The sequence below is a fragment of the Salmo salar genome, chromosome ssa01 (assembly GCF_905237065.1).
Source record: "Salmo salar chromosome ssa01, Ssal_v3.1, whole genome shotgun sequence".
Taxonomy (NCBI): Eukaryota; Metazoa; Chordata; class Actinopteri; order Salmoniformes; family Salmonidae; genus Salmo; species Salmo salar.
Genome location: NC_059442.1, coordinates 88,362,450 through 88,385,998, shown reverse-complemented (window position 1 = coordinate 88,385,998; position 23,549 = coordinate 88,362,450). Strand labels below are relative to the sequence as shown.

At 44.4% G+C, this 23,549-nt stretch overlaps 1 protein-coding gene across 1 annotated transcript; it reads right to left on the bottom strand.

Moving 5' to 3' along the window:
• Nucleotides 1-5,247: 5,247 nt before the first annotated feature.
• On the bottom strand, nt 5,248-23,368 carry LOC106609344 (aconitate hydratase, mitochondrial). Its single transcript, XM_014208081.2, has 17 exons — nt 23,121-23,368; nt 21,698-21,840; nt 19,596-19,854; nt 19,138-19,230; nt 18,737-18,895; nt 18,478-18,628; nt 18,162-18,266; nt 17,812-17,903; nt 17,564-17,669; nt 17,176-17,333; nt 16,273-16,346; nt 15,930-16,041; nt 13,441-13,722; nt 13,131-13,322; nt 11,416-11,548; nt 7,294-7,415; nt 5,248-7,100 (listed from the first exon to the last, which is right to left on the bottom strand). Exons 1-17 carry the CDS (start codon nt 23,154-23,156, stop codon nt 6,969-6,971), a joined length of 2,349 nt encoding a protein of 782 aa, XP_014063556.1. The 5' UTR covers nt 23,157-23,368; the 3' UTR covers nt 5,248-6,968.
• Nucleotides 23,369-23,549: the final 181 nt, after the last annotated feature.

Sequence of the window (23,549 nt, the reverse complement as noted above, 5' to 3'; positions counted from 1 at the left end):
TCGGTGGTGGTAGTGGTGGTGGAGGTGGTAGTGGTGGTGGTGTGTCGGTGGTGGTAGTGGTGGTGGTGTTGGTAGTGGTGGTGGTATGTCGGTGGTGGTGGAGGAGGTGGTGGTGGTGGTAGTGGTGGTATTACTGTTAGGATGCGTCTGGAAGGCGGGACAATGGAGGAGCTTGGTGGTTTCCTGGAAAGAGAGGAAGAGAGGAAGAGAGAAAAAAAAAAAGAGTGTAAGAAATAGATATAAATATATGAATAAATCCTCAAAGACTGTAAAACAATAACGAGGAGGGACAACAACACAACAATACGCTCAGTGAAATAACAATAACACAGTGATTTGGTTTGAAGCACCAACACTGACCTCAATGTTTTGAAAATATCTGTCTATATAACCCAGCCTCGCCGAGGAGAGCCTTATCTCCAATATTGAATACATAATTATAATACCAACCCCCCTCCCACCCGCCCCAGATAGTCACATAGAGCTGGGTAGCATTATGTTATTGCTCTTATCCTGTATTCAGACGTCAAACGCTTTGAACAGACTGAGGCAGCGCAACCAGCAGAGTCTTTGACTGAAGAATCCCTAGACAATATCAAATTATTTAGCCATTGGGAGCATTTTTGTGTCATTTTGAGACTTATTACCATTGCCCTCCCCTCTTAGAGTCTGCATGCTGATGTCTGTCAGTGCTCTCTATGTAAAAGATGAGTGAAATGTGTAGCAGACCGCATCCCTAGGGCTTCTCCATCTTTCTCTCTTTCTATGTGACAAGTGGCACCATCTAAATATAGCTGCCTGCATGGTGGAGTAGTGTCTGCCCCATTATTGACTGGAGGGTCAGGGTGGAGACGGTGGATACCAGGGTTTAGGGAGGAGGGTTTAGTGTGGTAGGGATCAATAATGATCCAATAATGAGGAATGGGCATCCTTTATTTTTTATTGGTAAGAGGAGGTGTTCTGTCTTATCCCAAAACTCATTTAAGGGAAAGGGATTAATCAAATGTTCCCCATCCATGTGTCAAAGAAAGATGGCAGGTTTTATTCTGATGACAACGTCACATAGGCTGGTGCAATGTTGACTTGAAGGTGTACACACATCTGTCACAATTTGGCACAGAAAAAAAGACACCGTTTGAAAACTATTATTGACTTGAATTATTAGCTACTAAATGACACATCATGATATATTGATAACAACTACCTTATTCTAACAATAACGTTTATCTAATCGTATGTGTCTCATGAGGAACATTTCATATATTCCCGCTTGTAAAGTAGTGAGAGTGACTGTAAACCTATCAAAGAGATAATTGGATTATAGGCAGTACACTGATATTTGGGTCGTTTTGGAGCACTGTAAACCCCAGGGCGGACCAGAGTGGCTTCAACTAGACAGAAAGGCTGTCCCAACTCGCCTTGCACCTCCCAAAATCAGAAGGGCACTGTGGCTGCTTGTCATTATCATCATCATCAGCATGGGAGACACGTAAATATTCAGTACACTACACACAGTGACACTCACGACGCTGCTCTTTTCTTTTTCTGGCCGCCTTTAATCTGTATAATCCTTTTTAATTTGTCAAATAGCGGTTTCAAATATAAATGTTGTCTAGGCTCTCACTCGCTCCCAAAATTAAACCCACTGGCATCTTGATTCCAGAACATTCTCATGTGTAGCATACCAGCTGAGACAACAGGAGAATACATTGATCGCTCAAAATAAGGTAGAAGCGGCACAAAACAAAATGTAAAGGCTAGTCTACTCATCATAAAAGATTCATCAAGTTAACAGTTTACATAGGATATAAACATTTCACCTGGGTGGTAAATTGTACATAGGACCGATAAGAAAAGAAAGATATAGCCTAAAGCGCACTATCAAACTGTAGGCTATTGATTTATCGAGCTCTTACCGTAAAATGTCAAGCTGTTTTCGGTCAAACGTGCTGATGTCTTGACTCTTAACTGTTATATAACGATAATTATATAATTAAATAAAAATAAACCTGCACAGACATGTGGAGAGAATACCTATTGCTTGTGGCTGCGCGGCACAAGCTGGTCTGTCTGGATGATTAGGGAGCAAAATGAGAAGGGTACGGGGTTCCTGTGCCGACACAATGAAGGCTGCAGGTGCTTTTATGTTTTGTATATTGTAATAGGCCAGGCGGCTATAAATTCCTAGTGGTCCTAATCATAGAAGAAGTAGGCTAACAATTGTGAACATCGGTGAGCTCTGATCAAATAAATATTGTTGAAAAACAACATCCAACTGTATGAGAGCAGTCAGATAAGATTCTGATATAGTCACTGTGAGTGAAAAAATATAACATGATAGGTCTAAGAGACCATAAGGACTTCTAGAGCAGAGAGTCAAATTAATGTTGCATTCGGTCATCAACGAGGGCCGGACGGAGGGCCGCTCTGACAATGTGTTCTATTTCCTCGCCATCAAAATCTGCCAAAAAATTGCCCTCTATCCATCGGTTTTTAAATGTTCGATTCGCCCTGACTGTCTAGCTTTCATTATGGTGATTATTAGCGAGCTGGACACAGTAAAAAAAAACAACTGTGAATGCAGGTTCATTATCATTTCTACACAGTTTCGATTTTGTTTTTGTGTTCCCAGAACACATATTGTATGTTCTTTAAATGTTTCATTGGGTTGTGGCAAATGTTCTCATAACACAAAAACAGTCCAGCCGTGCTGATGGTTATACACTGCTCAAAAAAATAAAGGGAACACTAAAATAACACATCCTAGATCTGAATCAATGAAATCATCTTATTAAATACTTTTTTCTTTACATAGTTGAATGTGCTGACAACAAAATCACACAAAAAGAATCAATGGAAATCCAATTTATCAACCCATGGAGGTCTGGATTTGGAGTCACACTCAAAATTAAAGTGGAAAACCACACTACAGACTGATCCAACTTTGATGTAATGTCCTTAAAACAAGTCAGAATGAGGCTCAGTAGTGTGTGTGGCCTCCACGTGCCTGTATGACCTCCCTACAACGCCTGGGCATGCTCCTGATGAGGTGGCGGATGGTCTCCTGAGGGATCTCCTCCCAGACCTGGACTAAAGCATCCGCCAACTCCTGGACAGTCTGTGGTGCAACGTGGCGTTGGTGGATGGAGCGAGACATGATGTCCCAGATGTGCTCAATTGGATTCAGGTCTGGGGAACGGGCGGGCCAGTCCATAGCATCAATGCCTTCCTCTTGCAGGAACTGCTGACACACTCCAGCCACATGAGGTCTAGCATTGTCTTGCATTGTCTTGCATTAGGAGGAACCCAGGGCCAACCGCACCAGCATATGGTCTCACAAGGGGTCTGAGGATCTCATCTCGGTACCTAATGGCACATGGAGGGCTGTGCGGCCCCCCAAAGAAATGCCACCCCACACCATGACTGACCCACCACCAAACCGGTCATGCTGGAGGATGTTGCAGGCAGCAGTACGTTCTCCACGGTGTCTCCAGACTCTGTCACGTCTGTCACATGTGCTCAGTGTGAACCTGCTTTCATCTGTGAAGAGCACAGGGCGCCAGTGGCGAATTTGCCAATCTTGGTGTTCTCTGGCAAATGCCAAACGTCCTGCACGGTGTTGGGCTGTAAGCACAACCCCCACCTGTGGACGTCGGGCCCTCATACCACCCTCATGGAGTCTGTTTCTGACCGTTTGAGCAGACACATGCACATTTGTGGCCTGCTGGAGGTCATTTTGCAGGGCTCTTGCAGTGCTCCTCCTGCTCCTCCTTGCACAAAGGCGGAGGTAGCGGTCCTGCTGCTGGGTTGTTGCCCTCCTACGGCCTCCTCCACGTCTCCTGATGTACTGGCCTGTCTCCTTGTAGCGCCTCCATGCTCTGGACACTACGCTGACAGACACAGCAAACCTTCTTGCCACAGCTCGCATTGATGTGCCATCCTGGATGAGCTGCACTACCTGAGCCACTTGTGTGGGTTGTAGACTCCGTCTCATGCTACCACTAGAGTGAAAGCACCACCAGCATTCAAAAGTGACCAAAACATCAGCCAGGAAGCATAGGAACTGAGAAGTGGTCTGTGGTCACCACCTGCAGAACCACTCCTTTATTGGGGGTGTCTTGCTAATTGCCTATAATTTCCACCTGTTGTCTATTCCATTTGCACAACAGCATGTGAAATGTATTGTCAATCAGTGTTGCTTCCTAAGTGGACAGTTTGATTTCACAGAAGTGTGATTGACTTGGAGTTACATTGTGTTGTTTAAGTGTTCCCTTTATTTTTTTGAGCAGTGTATAATGTTTGTATAAATCATTCACTTGATGTTGCAAGAATGTTCCCAGAACACATCTTGTCTGTTCTTTAAAGGTTCCCAGAATGTTTCATTGGGTTGTGGGAACAGTCTGGTGGGAACATTGTGGAGACATCACAAAATATATGTTCCCAAAATAAAAAATAAACTGTCCAGTTGTGCCGATGATTATGCAATGTTTATTTTAGGGTGCAAAAAACCTTCACCTGATTTTACAAGAACGTTCCCAGAACACATTTAGTCGGTTCTTAAAAGGTTCCCAGAATGTTTAATTAGGTTGTGGGAACATTGGGTCAAGGACATAGAGGCAGGTGTTACCCAGACTAGTATTCTAGGCCCACTACAGGGTAATTTAGACACACTGCATTTCAATTTTATTCATAGGACATTTGACCAGCATTTAATCATACAAACATATGGACATATACAAAAAAAGGTCAATTGAAAAAAGGTTTAAAAAAAAAAAAAATGTTATTTGCAGTCTTACCAGCTTCAATTTAAAGTGATTGTGCTACTGTAGCTGTGTTGTTGGCTAGCTCCTCTGAACAACAGCATTCTGACGAGAGAGCACATTCTCTATGGCAGGTGAAATCGCACCTCATTAGCTCATTGTTATGGATGTATCCAAATAAATGTCACTAGAGAACAGCTTAAACAATTGCAAATGCAGCTACTTTGCTGTTATTCTGTCTGAACTTTTTGACGTGACTAAGTTAGCCGTAGTTGCCTAGCTAGCTAGCAAGCAAGGGATAAGAATGTTGGAAGGGATAAGAACAATGCCTCGACTTCGTCTCAGGCCTAATTACCCGTGCCAATATCCTCCAGTTCTGGGAACTTTTGCAGAATGAATGTTGGTTTGCTGGGTTCTCGCTCCCCCACACACACAAATGAACAAAGGAAAACTCCAGACAACACAACTTAACCCACAGAAGCAGTGGTCTATATTCATTGAAATTTCAGTTTATTTTACAACCCATCGTGACTGAATAACACAAAATTTATTCAACATGAGAAAAAAACAACAAAAAAAACAGGAAAACCAAAAATATTTAAATATACATGATCCAGACACGTTCCATACTGCAGACAGGAGGGGAGTGGTGATGGTATCAGAACACACCACAACAGACTCAGAAAGTTGCTGCCCTTGGTCACAATTTTAATGCTGTTGGAGTCAATGTTTCAATGTGCTTTATAACTTTACAGAAACTCATACAAAATGTGTAATTCATTGTTGAAATGTTTCTAGGCAGAGTTAGCTAGTGTGTTTGAGAGAGTTCCCATTCCCTGCCAAGCAATGGGAGTTGTCTAGTGCAGTGGTTTCCAACCTTTTTCGGTTACTGTACCACAAACTGAATTTCTCTCTGCCTGGAGTACCCCTGGTTGGGAACCACTGGTCCAGGGGTATCTAGCTTTGACACAGGGGTTCACTTCTGTGATAAAGACACAATGAAAAACATAACAAGGGCCAGGAGTTTTTCCCTGACCAGGACAAACTCTGCACCCTAACGTAACCCACAAAAATAATTTAAAAAAAGGCACTCAAAAATACACAGGACAGCGCGAAAGAGTCTGGTAGTCCAAATAACACGTTTCTCCAGATGAGACCGAAATACAAAAACAAGAGCAAAACTCCACTTTAATGCACATCCAAGCTTTTAGAGGAAAAATACATAAGCAATCACTCTACAATATTGGAAGCTTTGACCAGTGTGGTAATATTCAGTAAGATCCAAAAGCACAGGGGTGTTATGGAGAGAGGGGCTGTTGTTACAAAGAGTTAACGCATACACACTAATTAATATATAGACAACACATACTTACACAGATGTCAGTTTGCTGTGTGTTAACCAGTCTCTGTGTATTCTAGTCTTTGAGACTCTACAATAAAATGAACAGCAGCTTGCAGGGTGTGGATGGAGCTGAAAGGACAAAGCAAACACTCCATCACACAATCACTAAAGCAGATATCTCATGCAGCCTGTGACAGATACAGCGTTAGACTGGTGCAGCTCAGAGACCAGGTGAGCGACTACAGTTTGGATGGACTGTTTGAACAGCTGTGATAACTGGAGGAGCTGCAGTTGGCAGTGTGTTAGGTTACCGTTCCACTCAAAGAAGAACGTGTTGGTGTGTGTCTCAAAAGCGGTAAGCCTTCCTTTGTATACAGTATCTGAGTCTACTACAGCAGTTCACACTACCTTAAACTGTACAGTAGTACTGGTCTGTGTCTATGCACTTCTGTCGTCTGTACTGCAAGGATAGTCATGTCTCTTACATATGAGAAGTTGTGTTGGACTCTACAGTGTGGGCAGAGGATGACACATGCAGTGGTTGATGATTGGACCGGAAGCTTCATATAATCTGAGGGGGTGTGGCTTTTACTCTTTACCATGTCTCAATACTTTTTAAATGGTTTCCTCTCCTCCTTTCCCTACTTATCACTGATTGGTTAAATGGAGCAGATAGTCATATTAAAATGTACCTTCAGATCAGGGTACCGAACATAAGGAGAGGAGGAAAGGAAGCCGTTCAAGATTGAGACACATCCCATGTCTTTAAAAACACTGCAAACCTGCCCCCATCTCTGCCTAATCCGTGTCCCCCATCCTCTCCACTCCTCCCCCTGTATCCGTAGATCTTCCTCCTCCCTCTCCAGTTACTGGAGCTCCTTCATCCTGTTGAGGGCGGAGCCGGCCTGAAACCACTCGATCTGTGTCTCGTTGAAGGTGTGGTTCAGCTGGAAGTCATCTTTGCTGCCGTCACTGTGCTTCACTACTGCAGACAGGGGCTGGAGGGGGCAGCAACACAAAGTTAGACAGACATACATGGTGAACCTTATCTGGAAACAAACTTCAAGCCTAAACACTGGAGCTGGCTGGTTCGGAACCTGGACAGTCTAATTTAGACCATGATTAGTTAAATCAGATGTGATCATGATGGGCTGAAACTAAAGCCTACAGATTGGTTTAAATGCCACTCACCTTTCCTGGGGTGAAGGTTGCGAGTCCTTTGATGGAGATCTTGTCGTCTGGTCGGATCTTGTCGTAGTCAGCAGGGTTTTGGAAGGTCAGGGGCAGCATACCCTGTTTCTTCAGATTAGTCTCTGCAGAGAGAAGAAAGAAAAAAGGTTAGCTGCAGGAAAGCTAATTGGTGAGGATCCCCCCCAAAAATTGAACTTTTGTCCCTGTACAGAAACACAAATTCATTGTGAAGTGCAAGAAAATCCATTTGCCAGTTCAGAGAATAATTAAGTGTGTATTATGCATTTGTTAAACTGAATACTCCTAACTTTCCAACTCACAAGACAGAAAAATTGTGTCATGGGGGGGGGGTCAGCGCTTAAGGTTGTTTCATTTTTTAAATATTTGTACATTACCCCCTTTTGCGCCCCAATTGGTAGTAATAGTCTTGTCCCATCGCTGCACCTCCCGTACGGACTCGGGAGAGGCGAAGGTCGAGAGCCGTGTGTCCTCCGAAACACAACCCAGCCAAGCCGCACTGCGTTTTGACACAATGGCCGCTTAACCCAGAATCCAGCCACACCAATGTGTCGGAGGAAACACCGTACACCTGGCGACCATGTCAGCGTGCACTGCGCCCGGCCCGCCACAGGAGTCGCTAGTGCACGATGGGACAAGGACATCCCTGCAGATTCATAATGATATCATTCTGCCAGGTAGGCCTACTTTGCAGTCAACATTTAATTGAGAAGGTTCTGGAAAAGCCTTTAGAAATGACTTTTTATGCATGCCAACTGCTTACACAACATACAGTACCAGTCAAAAGTTTGGACACACCGACTCATTCAAGGGTGTCTTTATTTTTACCATTTTATACATTGTAGAATAATAGTGAAGACATCACAACTATGAAATATCACATATGAAATCACGTAGTAACCAAAAGTGTTAAACAAATCAAAATATATTTAATATTATTCAGATTAGCCACCCTTTGATTTGACAGCTTTGTACACTCTTGGCATTCTCTCAACCAGAAAGCATTTCAATTAACAGGTGTGCCTTGTTAAAAGTTAATTTGTGGAATTTCTTTCCTTCTTAATGCTTTTGAGCCAATCAGTTGTGTTGTGACAAAGTAGGGGTGGTATACAGAAGATAACCCTATTTGGTAAAAGACCAAGTCCATATTATGGCAAGAACAACTCAAATAAGCAAAGAGAAATGACAGTCCATCATTACTTTAAGACATGAAGGTTAGTCAATCCGGAAAATGGCAAGAACTTTGAGCGTTTATTCAAGTGCAGCCACAAAAACCATCAAGCGTTATGATGAAACTGGCTCTCATGAGGACAGCCACAGAAAAGGAAGACCCAGTGTTACCTCTGCTGCAGAGGATAAGTTCATTAGAGTTACCAACCTCAGAGTAAATGCGTCAGAGTTCAAGTAACAGACACATCAACTGTTCAGAGGAGACTGCCTTCATGGTTGAATTGCTGCAAAGAAACCACTAGTAGGACACCAATAAGAAGAGACTTGCTTGAGCCAAGAAACACAAGCAATGGACATTAGACCAGTGGAAAGCTGGTGAGTACAAATTTGAGATTTTTGGTTCCAACCGCCGTGTCTTTGTGAGACGCAGAGTAGGTGAACAGATGATCTCGGCATGTTTGGTTCCCACTGTGAAGCATGGAGGAGGTGGTGTGATGGTGCTTTACTGGTGACACTGTCTTTTATTTAGAATTCAAGGCACATTTAACCAGCATGGCTACCACAGCATTCTGTAGCGACTATCATTTGTTTTTCAACAGGACAATGACCCAAAACACCTGTGTAAGGGCTATTTGACCAAGGAGAATGATGGTGCTGCATCAGATGACCTGGACTCCAATCACCCGACCTCAACCCAATTGAAATGGTTGACTGAAGGTGAACGGAAAGGCTGGAGCAACGAACCGCCCTTGCTGTCTCTGCCTTGCCGGTTCCCCTCTTTCCACTGGGATTCTCTGCCTCTAACCCTTTTACAGAGGCTGAGTCACTGGCCTACTGGTGTTCTTCCATGCCGTCCATGGGAGGGGTGCGTCACTTGAGTGGGTTGAGTCACTGACGTGGTCTTCCTGTCTGGGTTGGCGCCCCCCCTTGGGTTGTGCCATGGCGGAGATCGTTGTGGGCTATACTCGGCCTTGTCTTAGGACGGTAAGTTGGTGGTTGGAGACATCCCTCTAGTGGTGTGGGGGCTGTGCTTTGGCAAAGTGGGTGGGGTTATATCCTGCCTGTTTGGCCCTGTCCGGGGTATCATCGGATGGGGCCACAGTGTCTTCTGATCCCTCCTGTCTCAGCCTCCAGTATTTATGCTGCAGTAGTTTATGTGTCGGGGGCTAGGGTCAGTCTGTTACATCTGGAGTATTTCTCTTGTCTTATCCGGTGTCCTGTGTGTATTTAAATATGCTCTCTCTAATTCTCTCTTTCTCTCTTTCTGTCTTTCTCTCGGAGGACCTGAGCCCTAGGACCATGCCTCAGGACTACCTGGTATGATGACTCCTTGCTGTCCCCAGTCCACCTGGCCGTGCTGCTGCTCCAGTTTCAACTGTTCTGCCTGCGGCTATGGAACCCTGACCTGTTCACCGGACGTGCTTGTTGCACCCTCGACAACTACTATGATTATTATTATTTGACCATGCTGGTCATTTATGAACATTTTAACATTTTGACCATGTTCTGTTATAATATCCACCCTGCACAGCCAGAAGAGGACTGGCCACCCCTCATAGCCTGGTTCCTCTCTAGGTTTCTTCCTAGGTTTTTGGCCTTTCTAGGGAGTTTTTCCTAGGGAGTTTTTCCTAGCCACCGTGCTTCTTTCACATGCTTTGCTTGCTGTTTGGGGTTTTAGGCTGGGTTTCTGTACAGCACTTTGAGAATATCAGCTGATGTACGAAGGGCTATATAAAAATAAATTTGATTTGATTTGATTTGACTGCAGAGTGAAGGAAAAGCAGCCAAAAATTGCTCAGCATATGTGTGAACTCCTTCAAGACTGTTGGAAAAGCATTCCTCATGAAGCTGGTTGAGAGAATGCCAAGAGTGTGTAAAGCTGTCATCAAGGCAAAGGGTGCTACTTTGAAGAAACTCATATTTTGATTTGTTTAACACTTTTTTGGTTACTACATGCTTCCACGTGTTATTTCATAGTTTTGATGTCTTCACTCTTATTATACAATGTAAAAAATAAAGAAAAATCCTTGAATGAGTAGGTGTGTCCAAACTTTTGACTGGTACTGTAGGTGCAAATAAACAGGCATTACTTCAGAAAGTAGCAGGAAGTATGAATCACTGATGCATTATATTCATTAAGTTATGATAAACGGTACAATTCTCACGTCACCCCGCTCCTCCGCTCTCTCCACTGGCTTCCAGTTGAAGCTCGCATCCGCTACAAGACCATGGTGATTGCCTACGGAGCTGTGAAGGGAACGGCACCTCCGTACCTTCAGGCTCTGATCAGGCCCTACACCCAAACAAGGGCACTGCGTTCATCCACCTCTGGCCTGCTGGCCCCCCTACCTCTGAGGAAGCACAGTTCCCGCTCAGCCCAGTCAAAACTGTTCGCTGCTCTGACACCCCAATGGTGGAACAAGCTCCCTCACGACGCCAGGACAGCGGAGTCAATCACCACCTTCCGGAGACACCTGAAACCCCACCTCTTTAAGGAATATCTAGGATAGGATAAAGTAATCCTTCTAACCCCCCCCCTTTAAAAGATTTAGATGCACTATTGTAAAGTGGTTGTTCCACTGGATATCATAAGGTGAATGCACCAATTTGTAAGTCGCTCTGGATAAGAGCGTCTGCTAAATGACTTAAATGTAAATGTACAATTAATGTTCCATACATCTAACTTTCTGTGCCGAGTCCAGAGGCTCAGTCAATGACTTCGATACGAGACCGGCCCTCCGGATCTACACGATTCACTTGGATGGTCTATTTTGAGATCAAACCGATGAATATCGGCAAAAAGCAATGACTTTGCATCCCTGTAGTTGGGTCAATGTTAAAAATGAAGTTGGGGAAGGAAGCAATGTAGTTGCATTGTTCTAAAGGCGTGCACACATACACACACTGTCCCTTTTGGCCTGTGCTTAAAGTTACCGTGGATCCTGGCGAAGCTTTTGACGATAATGCATCTTCCTCCCAGGTGTCTGGGCTCCAGAGCGGCATGCTCTCTGCTGGATCCCTCACCGTAGTTGTCATCTCCCACAACCACCCACGACAGACCGTTGGCCTGGGAGAGATCAAACACATCAGGGAAACTATTAACCCTCCTGTTGTGTTCCGGTCAAATTGGACCGATTTACAAGTTCTCTCTGAAAAATGTAGATTGTCATAAGGTTCCACGACTTTGTTCACGCAGGGCATCTGGACACACAAAATACATTTATGATTTTCATTAGAAAAAATAAGAAATGTATTTAACTTTTGTACACCTGTGGTGTTCCTGGTAAAAAAATGACCGGTCATTAGAAATGAATGGGTGAGACTACATTCAGGTGATAAAATTCAGTTCAGGCACATGCCCATTCATCAGATGGACACACTTCCTCTCCCAGACTCCTACATGCATGTGTGTTTGAGCACACACACACACTCCTCTTCTTGGCTTCCATGGCAACCTTTCCCCAATAGAATCTTTCCCCCACGGGAACCACATGTTGGCATTCTCACAAATAATTGCAACATTGTTTTAATAATATATAGAACTTTTGTCACAGCTCAGGTATATAAAGCTTTTGAGGCCTTGCTCACAATTCATTCTGTGGCAGCACAATGACCAAACGATATACTGTATGTGAGGCTCTTGAGCATATCTTTGATCATGACACTGGTGAGAAGGAGAGAGTCCTTGTTAAACTTTGACACAAAGTAGTCTGTGATAAATGGCACAATATATTTAGTCTGAATATTTGTTATAGTTAAAATAATCCATAAATTACACTTTTTTTTTTACTCAAAAACAAGTTGTATGAGCTCAGGTCAATGAGGCCTACAGGCCATAAATAGCAAATAGAAGTTCAAAACTTGTAATGTTCACAAGAACTTAAGTTGATAAAAAGATCTAACACAATATTAGGTGATAATATATGTATTATTATGGATTCATAATCAGCTATAAGGGGCGGTCATTTTGGAGCGGAAACACAGAATGAATTAACATGAAACAAACACAACAGGAGGGTTAGAGTCACTCATTGCCATTTCCTACACTGATGGCCAAATGTTTATGGGTATTCTGTATCTATAAAAAGGGCTGAGAGACGCACAGCACACTTTCAAAAGGGAAATTTGAGCGACAAGTACACTTTTTTTTTTGCCCTAATTTCGTGGCATCCAATTGGTAGTTACAGTCTTGTCCCATCGCTGCCTCTCCCGAGTCCGTACGGGAGTTGCAAAGGTCGCTAGCCGTGCGTCCTCCAAAACATGACCCAGTCAAGCCGCACTACTTTTTGACACAATGCCCGCTTAACCTGGAAGCCAGCCGCACCAATGTGTCGGAGGAAACACAATACACCTGGCGACAGTGTCAGCGTGCATGCGCCCGGCCCGCCACAGGAGTCGCTAGAGCGCGATGGGACAAGGACGTGCCTACCAGCCAAACCCTCCCCTAACCCGGACGACGCTGGGCCATGGGTCTCCCGGTCGCGGCGGCTGCGACAAAACCTGGACTCAAACCAGGATCTCTAATGGCACAGCTAGCACTGCGATGCAGTGCCTTACACCACTGCGCCACTCAGGAGGGTACACTTTTTAATCTCAAGTGAGGATGTTGTTTGAGCTAGGGGTCAAGGTTCATCATCCGGGGAGCTAACCTTGTAATGGCGGGCGACGTCAGGAACACCGCCGTACTCTCCCGTCAGCTGGTTCTTGATCTTGTTGACGCCGTCGTTCTCAATGTTGACTGCTCCGATCAGCATGTTGTTAGAGATGTTGTCAAGGTGACCACGGAACTTTAGCCAGGGGCCGGCAGCACTGATGTGGTCTGTGGTGCACTTCCCCTTCACCTGGATGGACAGAGAGAGTGAGCATGGTGGAATGCGAGAGAGTAAGTTTGACTATAAATATATTTTTAAAATCAGAAAGTTTGCACCCTCCTGAACAGACCCTAGTTTTCCCCCTGACCTTGATGAGGACTTGTAGGTCCTCCAGATCTCCGCCGGCCCACTTGTCGAAGGGCTCCAGCAGCTGCAGCCGGGTGCTGGTGGGGCTGACGTCCACCCTCAGCTTTGATCCACCCTCTGCAGGGGGGTGCTGGTAGGTGTCCTGACCAGGGTCAAAGTCCAACTTGGGCAGCTCGTCTGCGCTGGGAGGCTCCAGCTTGAACTTCTCTCCGTTGGCGGCCGTGAGGTAGTCAACCTCGGGGTTGAAATCCAGGGTTCCTGCTATTGCCAGGGCTGTAACGATCTGGAGGAGGAGAGGACAAAGTAGTTGGTGAGGTGTGTATTGTGTTTACCAGTGAGAGCAAGTGTACAATATCTTCCATGGGAGTGAGTGAGAACAGTATGAAGGCGAATCAGCAAAGAAGCGGTGTGTGTATCAAGGTTTCTATTAGCCGGTAATAAAATAAAGCAGATAAATAAAGCAGGACAATGTCCCTAACTGGCGCCGGCCAGAAAGAAAAGAAACGCATCGCAAAATAATGCTTTTTAGCCTATTCATTGATGGAAATACATATAACATGTCATGCTTATCGGTCTATAGGTTGCATAATTTTGTGGAATTAAATTGGCTCGTGTCTATTTTTGTTAGTGGCTGTGTTTATCACACGCGCAGAGCATAAAGATATAGAGCCTATGAGTGGAAACTCTGTAAGACAGCTATAGCTTCTCAAACAGCTCATTTCTTTCTGCTGTTGTGCTTTTATAAGCCCAATTATTGCATAAAAGTTCTAAATGCAAATCGCCTGTTTTTTTATTTCTCAACTGGTAATTGAAGCATGCTTCCCATTCGCCATTCTAGTGCATATAGGTAGGCAGGCTTCAGCGTCACACCACTTTGCAATGAGCTGGAGACCGTATGCATTTTGAAAACACAGTGTATTCGGGAAGTATTTCAGACCCCTTCCCTTTTCCAAATTTTGGATTAAATAAAATTCCTCACTCTACACACAATACCCCATAATGACAAAGCAAAAACAGGTTATTTTTTGAGCACAGGTGCATGCTGTTTTACATTGATCATCCTTGATTGGAGTCCACTTGTGGTAAATTCAATTGATTGGACATGATTTGGAAAAAGGCACACACATGTCTATATAAGGTTCTACAGGAATTGTCCGTAGAGCTCCAAAACAGGATTGTGTCAAGGCACAGATCTGGGGATGGGTACCAAAACATTTTTGCAGCATTGAAGGTCCAAGAGCACAGTGGCTTCAATCATTATTAAATGGAAGAAGTTTGGAACCACTCTTTCTAGAGCTGGCCGCCCGGCCAAACTGAGCGAACGGGGGAAAAGTGCCTTGGTCAGGGAGGTGACCAAGAACCCGATGGTCACTCTGACAGAGATCCAGAATTCCTCTCGTCAGCTGGTAGAACCTGGGAGAACCTTCTGGAGGAAACCTGGCACCATCCCTACGGTGAAGTATGGTGGTGGCAGCATCATGCTGTGGGGATGTTTTTTAGTGGCAGGGACTGGGAGACTAGTTAGGATCAAGTGAAAGATGAACGAAGCAAAGTACAGAGAGATCCTTGATGAAAATCTGCTCCAGAGCACTCAGGACCTCAGACTGGGGTGAAGGTTCACCTTCCAACAGGACAACGACCCTAAGCACACAGACAAGACAACGCAGGAGTGGCTTCAGGACAGGTCTCTGAATGTCCTTGAGTGGCCCAGGCAGAGCCTGGACTTGAACCTGATCAAACATCTCTGGAGACCTGAAAATAGCTGTGCAGCGACGCTCCCCATCCAACCTGACAGAGCTTGAGAGGATCTGCAGAGAAGAATAGGAGAAACTCCACAAATACATGTGTGCCAAGCTTGTAGCATCATACCCAAGAAGACTCGAGGCTGTAATTGCTGCCAAAGTTGCTTCAACAAAGTACTGAGTAAAGGGTTGAATACTTATGTAAATGTGATGGTTTTTTTAGGGAAAAAAACAATTTAATCAATTTTAGAATAAGGCTGTAACAAAAATGTGAAAAAGTCAAGGGGTCTGAATACTTTCCGAATGCACTGTATCATCCCACAAATGTCCCAGAGTGTTTGGAATAAGCTATCTCTTTCTCACACAGAATGATAAGCTGACCAATAGAATAGGTAAACTTTTCTACTATGGGGATTGACATAGGCTAGTGATTTTGCAGTTCATTAGTCGTCTTTTTTTAAACTCATTTTGGCTGAGGAAAAGTGCGCATTGGAATTTGGTTAGAAGAACGCACACCCTTCCGTCCTCGAGTTCGATGTTCTGTTAAGAGGAATAACCCTAATCTTAATGTGATTTCTGTCATTCTGAGCACCATGAATTGATGCCCTAATCAGGTTACGCTCCCAATGCAGATGCGTCTGGTAAATTTCTCAAATGTCCGTTAAATTAAAATGCTGCCAGTCAAATGTCCGGTGCCACATTTCCTTAACGGAAACCCCGGTGTTTGTGTATTCAGTCTTAACAGTACCTCAGGGGAGGCGACGAAGGCGTGTGTGGCTGGGTTGGCATCATTCCTAGCGGTGAAGTTCCTGTTGTAAGACGTGACAATGGTGTTCTTCTCTCCTTTCTTCACGTCACGCCTGAACAGAAACATCAACTTACCACTGTCCCAAATAGCACCCTACTCCATATATAGTGCACTACTTTTGACCAGAGCCCTTGGGCCATGGTCAAAAGCACTGCTCTACATATGGAATAGGGTGCCATTTGATATGCAGGCAATATCTTAAGACACTTTTAATAGAAGACTTTCAACTTCAAAATGAATGTCAACAGAATGAACATGAATGAGTAAGTCAACTGACTATTACCTGTCCCACTGTCCAATGCAGGGTCCACAGGCGTTGGCCAGGACCATTCCACCAACATCACCGAGGATCTTGGACTACAGAACAACATACATACATCTTCAGTTAGGAGGAGCTAGCAGTAGGCCAGTTAGGAGGAGCTAGCAGTAGGCCAGTTAGGAGGAGCTAGCAGTAGGCCAGTTAGGAGGAGCTAGCAGTAGGCCAGTTAGGAGGAGCTAGCAGTAGGCCAGTTAGGAGGAGCTAGCAGTAGGCCAGTTAGGAGGAGCTAGCAGTAGGCCAGTTAGGAGGAGCTAGCAGTAGGCCAGTTAGGAGGAGCTAGCAGTAGGCCAGTTAGGAGGAGCTAGCAGTAGGCCAGTTAGGAGGAGCTAGCAGTAGGCCAGTTAGGAGGAGCTAGCAGTAGGCCAGTTAGGAGGAGCTAGCAGTAGGCCAGTTAGGAGGAGCTAGCAGTAGGCCAGTTAGGAGGAGCTAGCAGTAGGCCAGTTAGGAGGAGCTAGCAGTAGGCCAGTTAGGAGGAGCTAGCAGTAGGCCAGTTAGGAGGAGCTAGCAGTAGGCCAGTTAGGAGGAGCTAGCAGTAGGCCAGTTAGGAGGAGCTAGCAGTAGGCCAGTTAGGAGGAGCTAGCAGTAGGCCAGTTAGGAGGAGCCCAGGACACAGCAGTAGTATTCCTACTGAGGATCTCAACATCCAGAGCTCCAATTACAAACCCCTCTACCTGCGATGCCCTTAAAATAAGAGAGCAGAGCTGGGCCAATGTTAACATCCTTGATACTTACGAGGATGTCAACAATATTTTACAACGGTTATCCTGTTTCCCTGATTTGTTGGGTGGAGTGATCAGCACCCCAGACACCACTATAGTTTGAACCCTGGTCATATCCCCTTCCAATCTACTGGTACCAGGGACTCACATATCCGTCTCTCTCGATGGTGGCGCGGATCTGTTCAGACCCGGGGGTGATGGTAAATGCGGCCTTGCACTTCAGCCCTTTGTCCAGGGCCTGTTTGGCCACGGAGGCCGAGCGGCCCATGTCCTCATAACTGGAGTTGGTGCAGCTGCCAATCAGACCTGAGGGGAGGGGACAGATTAAGCAGCCACCCACTGCATGTCTACTTTCTCATATTGAATAGAACAGCTATACATCTGTGTATAAGGATAAAGACAGATAAAGTATATATAGTAATAATATAGTAATATCACAGTTATAGCCAATTAACATTAAGGTCTAAACAGAGACACATGGTGGTGAGACGCAGTGGCCAGCTGTGAGGTCAAAAAGATCTGAAGACTGCACTGACCTACTTTGACCTCCAGGGGCCAGCCATTCTTCGCTGCCGTGGCCCCAATGTCTGCCATGGGGTGAGCCAGGTCGGGGGTGAAGGGCCCGTTGATGTGGGGCTTCAGCTAGGAAGGACAGAGAAAGATAGCTCGGGTCAGGTTGGATGTATATATGTGTGTGTGTGTGTGTGTGTGTGTGTGTGTGTGTGTGTGTGTGTGTGTGTGTGTGTGTGTGAGAGAGAGAGAAACAGCAGGGGAGGGGACTCACCTCATCCAGGTTGATCTCGACAATCGAGTCATATTCACAGCCCGGGTCTGGAACCAGCAGGTCAGCATAATCGTCAGCCAGGGCAGCAATGTCTGAGAGGAGTGGGAGGGCAACGGGGTCGGATAAATGGATCAAGCATCTCTTATAAAGAAATGACAAACCTTCCAGGGGAGCGTCCCAAATGGCACCCTATTCCCTTTATAGTGCACTATGTAGGGTGCCTTTTGGGATGCAATCCCAGAACTTCACACAAACATATAGAGCACATCACCTAACATATTCAGCACATCACCTGACAGATCATTGCACATCACGCACACAGACAGACTTGTTTGATGACATGGACTGACCTCCACGGCCAGTCTTCTCCAGGTAGGTCTTCATGCGGTGGTTGTAGGGGAACACAGAGGTAGTGGCTCCAATCTCAGCCCCCATGTTGCAGATGGTGGCCATTCCTAAAACACACAATATGCTAGGAGTTTCTATGCGCATTCCTACAAACACAAAATGTCCTACAATGTTGCTTGATCGTAAACACTACCGATTGATGATTGTGCTCCTCACACCATAAATAGAAAAACAGAAGTACATTAGACCAAAGAGCAGTGGTGGTCAGCTGATCACCATCCTAGTTAGATAATGACAGTAATACAGTGTGCAGTAGACCTGTGCAGGAGATGGAATCCACCCCAGGTCCGTGGTACTCCACAATGGCTCCAGTACCCCCCTTCACGGTCAGAATCCCAGCCACCTTCAGGATCACGTCCTTGGGGGACGTCCACCCTGACAGCTTGCCTGTCAGCTTCACCCCAATCACCTGACAGGAGGAGAACATGGTTTAGTGAGGTTTATGTAGTATCATACTGTATTATATTACTGGGGAAAAAAGATTGTGTTCAATATAAAAACTGGGAATCCCACTTACCTTGGGACATTTGAGCTCCCAGGGGATGCCAGCCATGACATCAACAGCATCAGCCCCTCCCACTCCAATGCAGATGGAGCCCAGTCCACCACCATTGGGTGTGTGAGAGTCTGTGCCAATCAGCAACACCCCTGGGTAGGCATAGTTCTCCAGGATTATCTGAATGGGTGAGATATAAGAGTCAGTTATGGCACTTACCACTGTAAACAGATAGCTCTGCTCTTCATTATAAAAGGGTGCAAAATCTTATGTGAATAAATAATGAAATTCATATCAAAATTTTATAGGAACTTAATTCTATAAGGACAGCTTATCTATTATCAAGTGAGTGCACTGCCAGCAATTAACACTAGGGAAACGTGTGGCTTCAGTGTCATTTCAGAGTAGCTTTGTTACAGTACCTGATGGATGATGCCAGAGCCTGGTTTCCAGAATCCCACTCCATATTTGGCTCCAGCACTGGCCAGGAAGTTATACACCTCTGCATTAATGTCCTAAGGACCAAGAGAAAAGGCCAAATATTATTACGGGTACATTATTTCCTATTCCTGTATCCAGCCACCAGGACTGACGACCTTGTCCTGGGGCTCCCGAGTGGTGCAGCGGTCTAAGGCACTGCATCTCAGTGATAGAGGCGTCACTACAGACACCCTGGTTCGAATCCAGGCTGTATCACAACCGGACGTAATTGGGAGTCCCATAGGGCGGCGTACAATTGGCCCAGCGTCGTCCGGGTTTGGCCGGTGTAGGCCGTCATTGTAAATAAGAGTTTGTTCTTAACTGACTTGCCTAGTTAAATAATATATATATATATATTTTTTTTATCCATCCCCTGCTCAGGCCTTCCCTGACCTTTCACCTTTGCTCTCGCTAGGTCCTTGGCTCCTCCAATCTGGGCCTCGATCAGATGATCACAGTGGATAGTGGAGGGCACAGCCACACAAGGCAGGCCACTGCTAATGAACTGCAGCATGGCCATCTGGGCCGTGGCATCTTGCATAGCCACGCGGTCCGGCCGCAGACGTAGGTACGTATGCCCCCTGGCGATGTCCTGCCCCACAGGGTCATCCAGATGGCCGTAGACGATCTTCTCAGAGAGAGTGAGGGGACGGTTGAGTCTGGAAGGGAGGAAGGCAGAGAAGTTACTTTAAAGGCCAAGTGCTACAAATAGCTCTAATTGTACAGCTGACACTGAACAGAAAACTTGGGTTACAGTCTAGAGGTCGACCGATTAATCGGAATGGACGATTAATTAAGGCCGATTTCAAGTTTACATAACAATCGGTAATCGGTATTTTTGGCCACCGATTTGCCGTTTTTTTGTTGTTTTTTTTACACCTTTATTTAACTAGGCAAGTCAGTTAAGAACACGTTCTTATTTTCAATGACGGCCTAGGAATGGGGGTTAACTGCCTTGTTCAGGGAGGATTCGGGGATTCGTTTTTGCAACCTTCTGGTTATTAGTCCAATGCTCTAACCACCTGCCTTACATTGCACTCCACGAGGAGCCTGCATGGCAGGCTGACTACCTGTTACGCGAGGGCAGCAAGAAGCCAAGGTAAGTTGCTAGCTAGCATTAAACTTATCTTATAAAAACGATCAATCTTAACATAATCACTAGTTAACTACACATGGTTGATGATATTACTAGTTTATCTAACGTGTCCTGCGTTGCATATAATCGATGCGGTGCCTGTTAATTTCTCATCGAATCACAGCCTACTTCAACAAACGGATGATGATTTAACAAGCGCATTTGCGTTGCACCAATGTACCTAACCATAAACATCAATGCCTTTCTTTAAAATCAATACACAAGTATATATTTTTAAACCTGCATATTTAGTTAATATTGCCTGCTAACATGAAATTGTGTCACTGCTCTTGCGTTCATTGCCTGGCTCATTGCGAACTAATTTGCCAGAATTTTACGTAATTATGACATACCATTGAAGGTTGTGCAATGTAACAGGAATATTTAGACTTAGGGATGCCATCCGTTAGATAAAATACGGACCGGTTCCGTATTTCACTGAAAGAAAAAAACATTTTATTTTTGAGATGATAGTTTCCGGATTCAACAACGCATTGCGCTGTTTATGACTTCAAGCCTGTCAACTCCCAAGATTAGGCTGGTGTAACCGATGTGAAATAGCTAGCTAGTTAGCGGGTGCGCGCTAATAGGGTTTCAAACATCACTCGCTCTGAGACTTGGAGTAGTTGTTCCCCTTGCTCTACATGGGTAACGCTGCTTCGAGGGTGGCTGTTGTCGATGTGTTCCTGGTTCGAGCCCAGGTAGGAGCGAGGAGAGGGACGGAAGTTATACTGTTACACTGGCAATACTAAAGTGCCTATAAGAACATCCAATAGTCAAAGGTATATGAAATACAAATCGTATAGAGAGAAATAGTCCTATAATAACTACAACCTAAAACTTCTTACCTGGGAATATTGAAGACTCATGTTAATAAGGAACAACCAGCTTTCATATGTTCCCATGTTCTGAGCAAGGCACTTAAACGTTAGCTTTCTTACATGGCACATATTGCACTTTTACTTTCTTCTCCAACACTTTGTTTTTGCATTATTTAAACCAAATTGAACATGTTTCATTATTTATTTGAGGCTAAATTGATTTTATTGATGTATTATATTAAGTTAAAATAAGTGTTCATTCAGTATTGTTGTAATTGTCATTATTACAAATAAATAAAAATAAAATAAAAACCGTCCAATTAATCGGTATCGGCTTTTTTTTGTGTGGGTCCCCCAATAATCGGTATCGGCGTTGAAAAGTCATAATCGGTCGACCTCTATTACAGTCCCATCATTGCCTTGGCAAGACAATTAAGTTGGCTAAGTCAGAAACAGACTGGCACCCTGGCCTGTAGGCCATCTCACTGTAAGCATGGAATGAAACGGGGACATATGCTAATGTAAACGGTGGAGGGGTAGACTGACCTTTTGCGCACAATGTTGACGTTCTCATTGAGCTTCTCATAGCTGACATAGTTACTGGGCTCAAAGCGGCTCATTGAAACTTTGGCCTTGGCATTGAAGGCTGCAGACACGTGTAGGCGCCGCACACCCTGGCCCAGGGCAAGCTGACAAAAGAGTTAATTCAACATGAAAAAAAACAACCTGTACATCAAAGTAATTTGGGCCTAGATTTAGATAAGTCTTTGGGTGCAGTACTGTAGCCCACCTTGGATGGCAAAGAGCACCTGCACCAGCAACAAGACAAGAAATAAAGCATGAAGGGTGGGTTTATTACAGGAAGTTATGCACAAGCGTGTGAATAGAGCGCAGTATGTGAATGGGATTGCCCAATACATTTTAGTCTTTTAGCAGACGGCAGACACGCTTATCCAGAGCGACTTCCAGTTAGTGCATTCATCTTATGATAGCTAGGTGGGGCAACCAAAAATCACAGTAAGTACATTTTTCCTGAATAAAGCAGCTATCAGCAAAGTCAGAGTTATTAAGAGAAAAAAGTAAAGTACGAATGTCAGTAAAAACGGACATATTTTCTTGTTGAGCACATAAAGAATGATTCTACCTCGAGGTGAAACAGATTAGAAATATAAAATATCAGGCAGAAAATTATCTGGCAAATTCAGATGTTTAGTCAATAATCAGCACTAAATGGGTCCTTCAATGAAAATCCCTGACTACAACAGCCGAGACATACATCATTGAAATTGTATTTTGCCTTTCCGTGTCGACAAGGAGGTGCTGTCACTCAAAGGTATGGGGAGGAAAACATATTAGGAACAGCAAACACCTATAAAATATCTATAACATATCAAAATAGAAGTCAAAAGAACCGAAGTAGTAAGGCCAATCACTCCATTTGGGCTTTGAGAGCAAAGTCACAAAATATCAAAAACAGTTAAGACTCGTATGACAAACTGTTTGTATTACACCTCTATGGGGGACACTATTCTAACGGTGTTGTTTTGGTCACTGGCAAGACTGCGTCGTGCTTGCCAGCGCCCTGTGTGGTTGCTTTGTACCCTAACCTTGCGTTAACCTTGCAATCAATAAACGTGTCCTCGGTTGAAATAACATAGAGAGCGATAACATCTTAAAGTTGAGCATATTCATCAAATTGTACACATTACAAGTGTCTTTAAATAGCCATATTTGTGTGTCAATGACAAACTTGAGCTCCTTGACGAAGCTAGTTAGCGAGCTTCGTGGTAACTCAGGACACGATGACCTGGGTCAGTGGCCGACAAGAATTTGATCGTACTCTCTCAAACAAACATCAGATCTATACATAAGATTCACATACAATGTGCTTTCACTTGTATTTGAGAGTGAATTCTCACACATCGATGGCACATAAATACAATTAAACTAGTTAAAAACGGTCGCTTACCTGGAGCCGAGCAACGGTAAGACAGTAGGTCGCCATTTTGTTCACTGACAAAGATGTGTCGAGCAGAGGTGACGTCAGATTTCGTAGCTGTCAAAGTCGCGTGTCTTTGCAGGAAAATAGAACGGACATGTAAAGTTGTTTTAGAAATACAGATGTTATAGATCCTACTCGAATTTTTAATTCAGAGATGTGTATAGAATATATTGTTCTTAACTAATATGCAATATGACTGCCACAAATGAAACCCTGAAATGTCTAATCTAATATTTTGTATATGTAGCTAAAATGACCCCGGGATGAATTCTGTGCGTTCCATATGTAATATTCACTCCTTGAATTTAGCTGGATTAATTCACTGACATGTCCATAGCAATAGTCATTTTAACTAACGTGAAATAAACAAAAATTATATGATCCGAAAAAGAAACT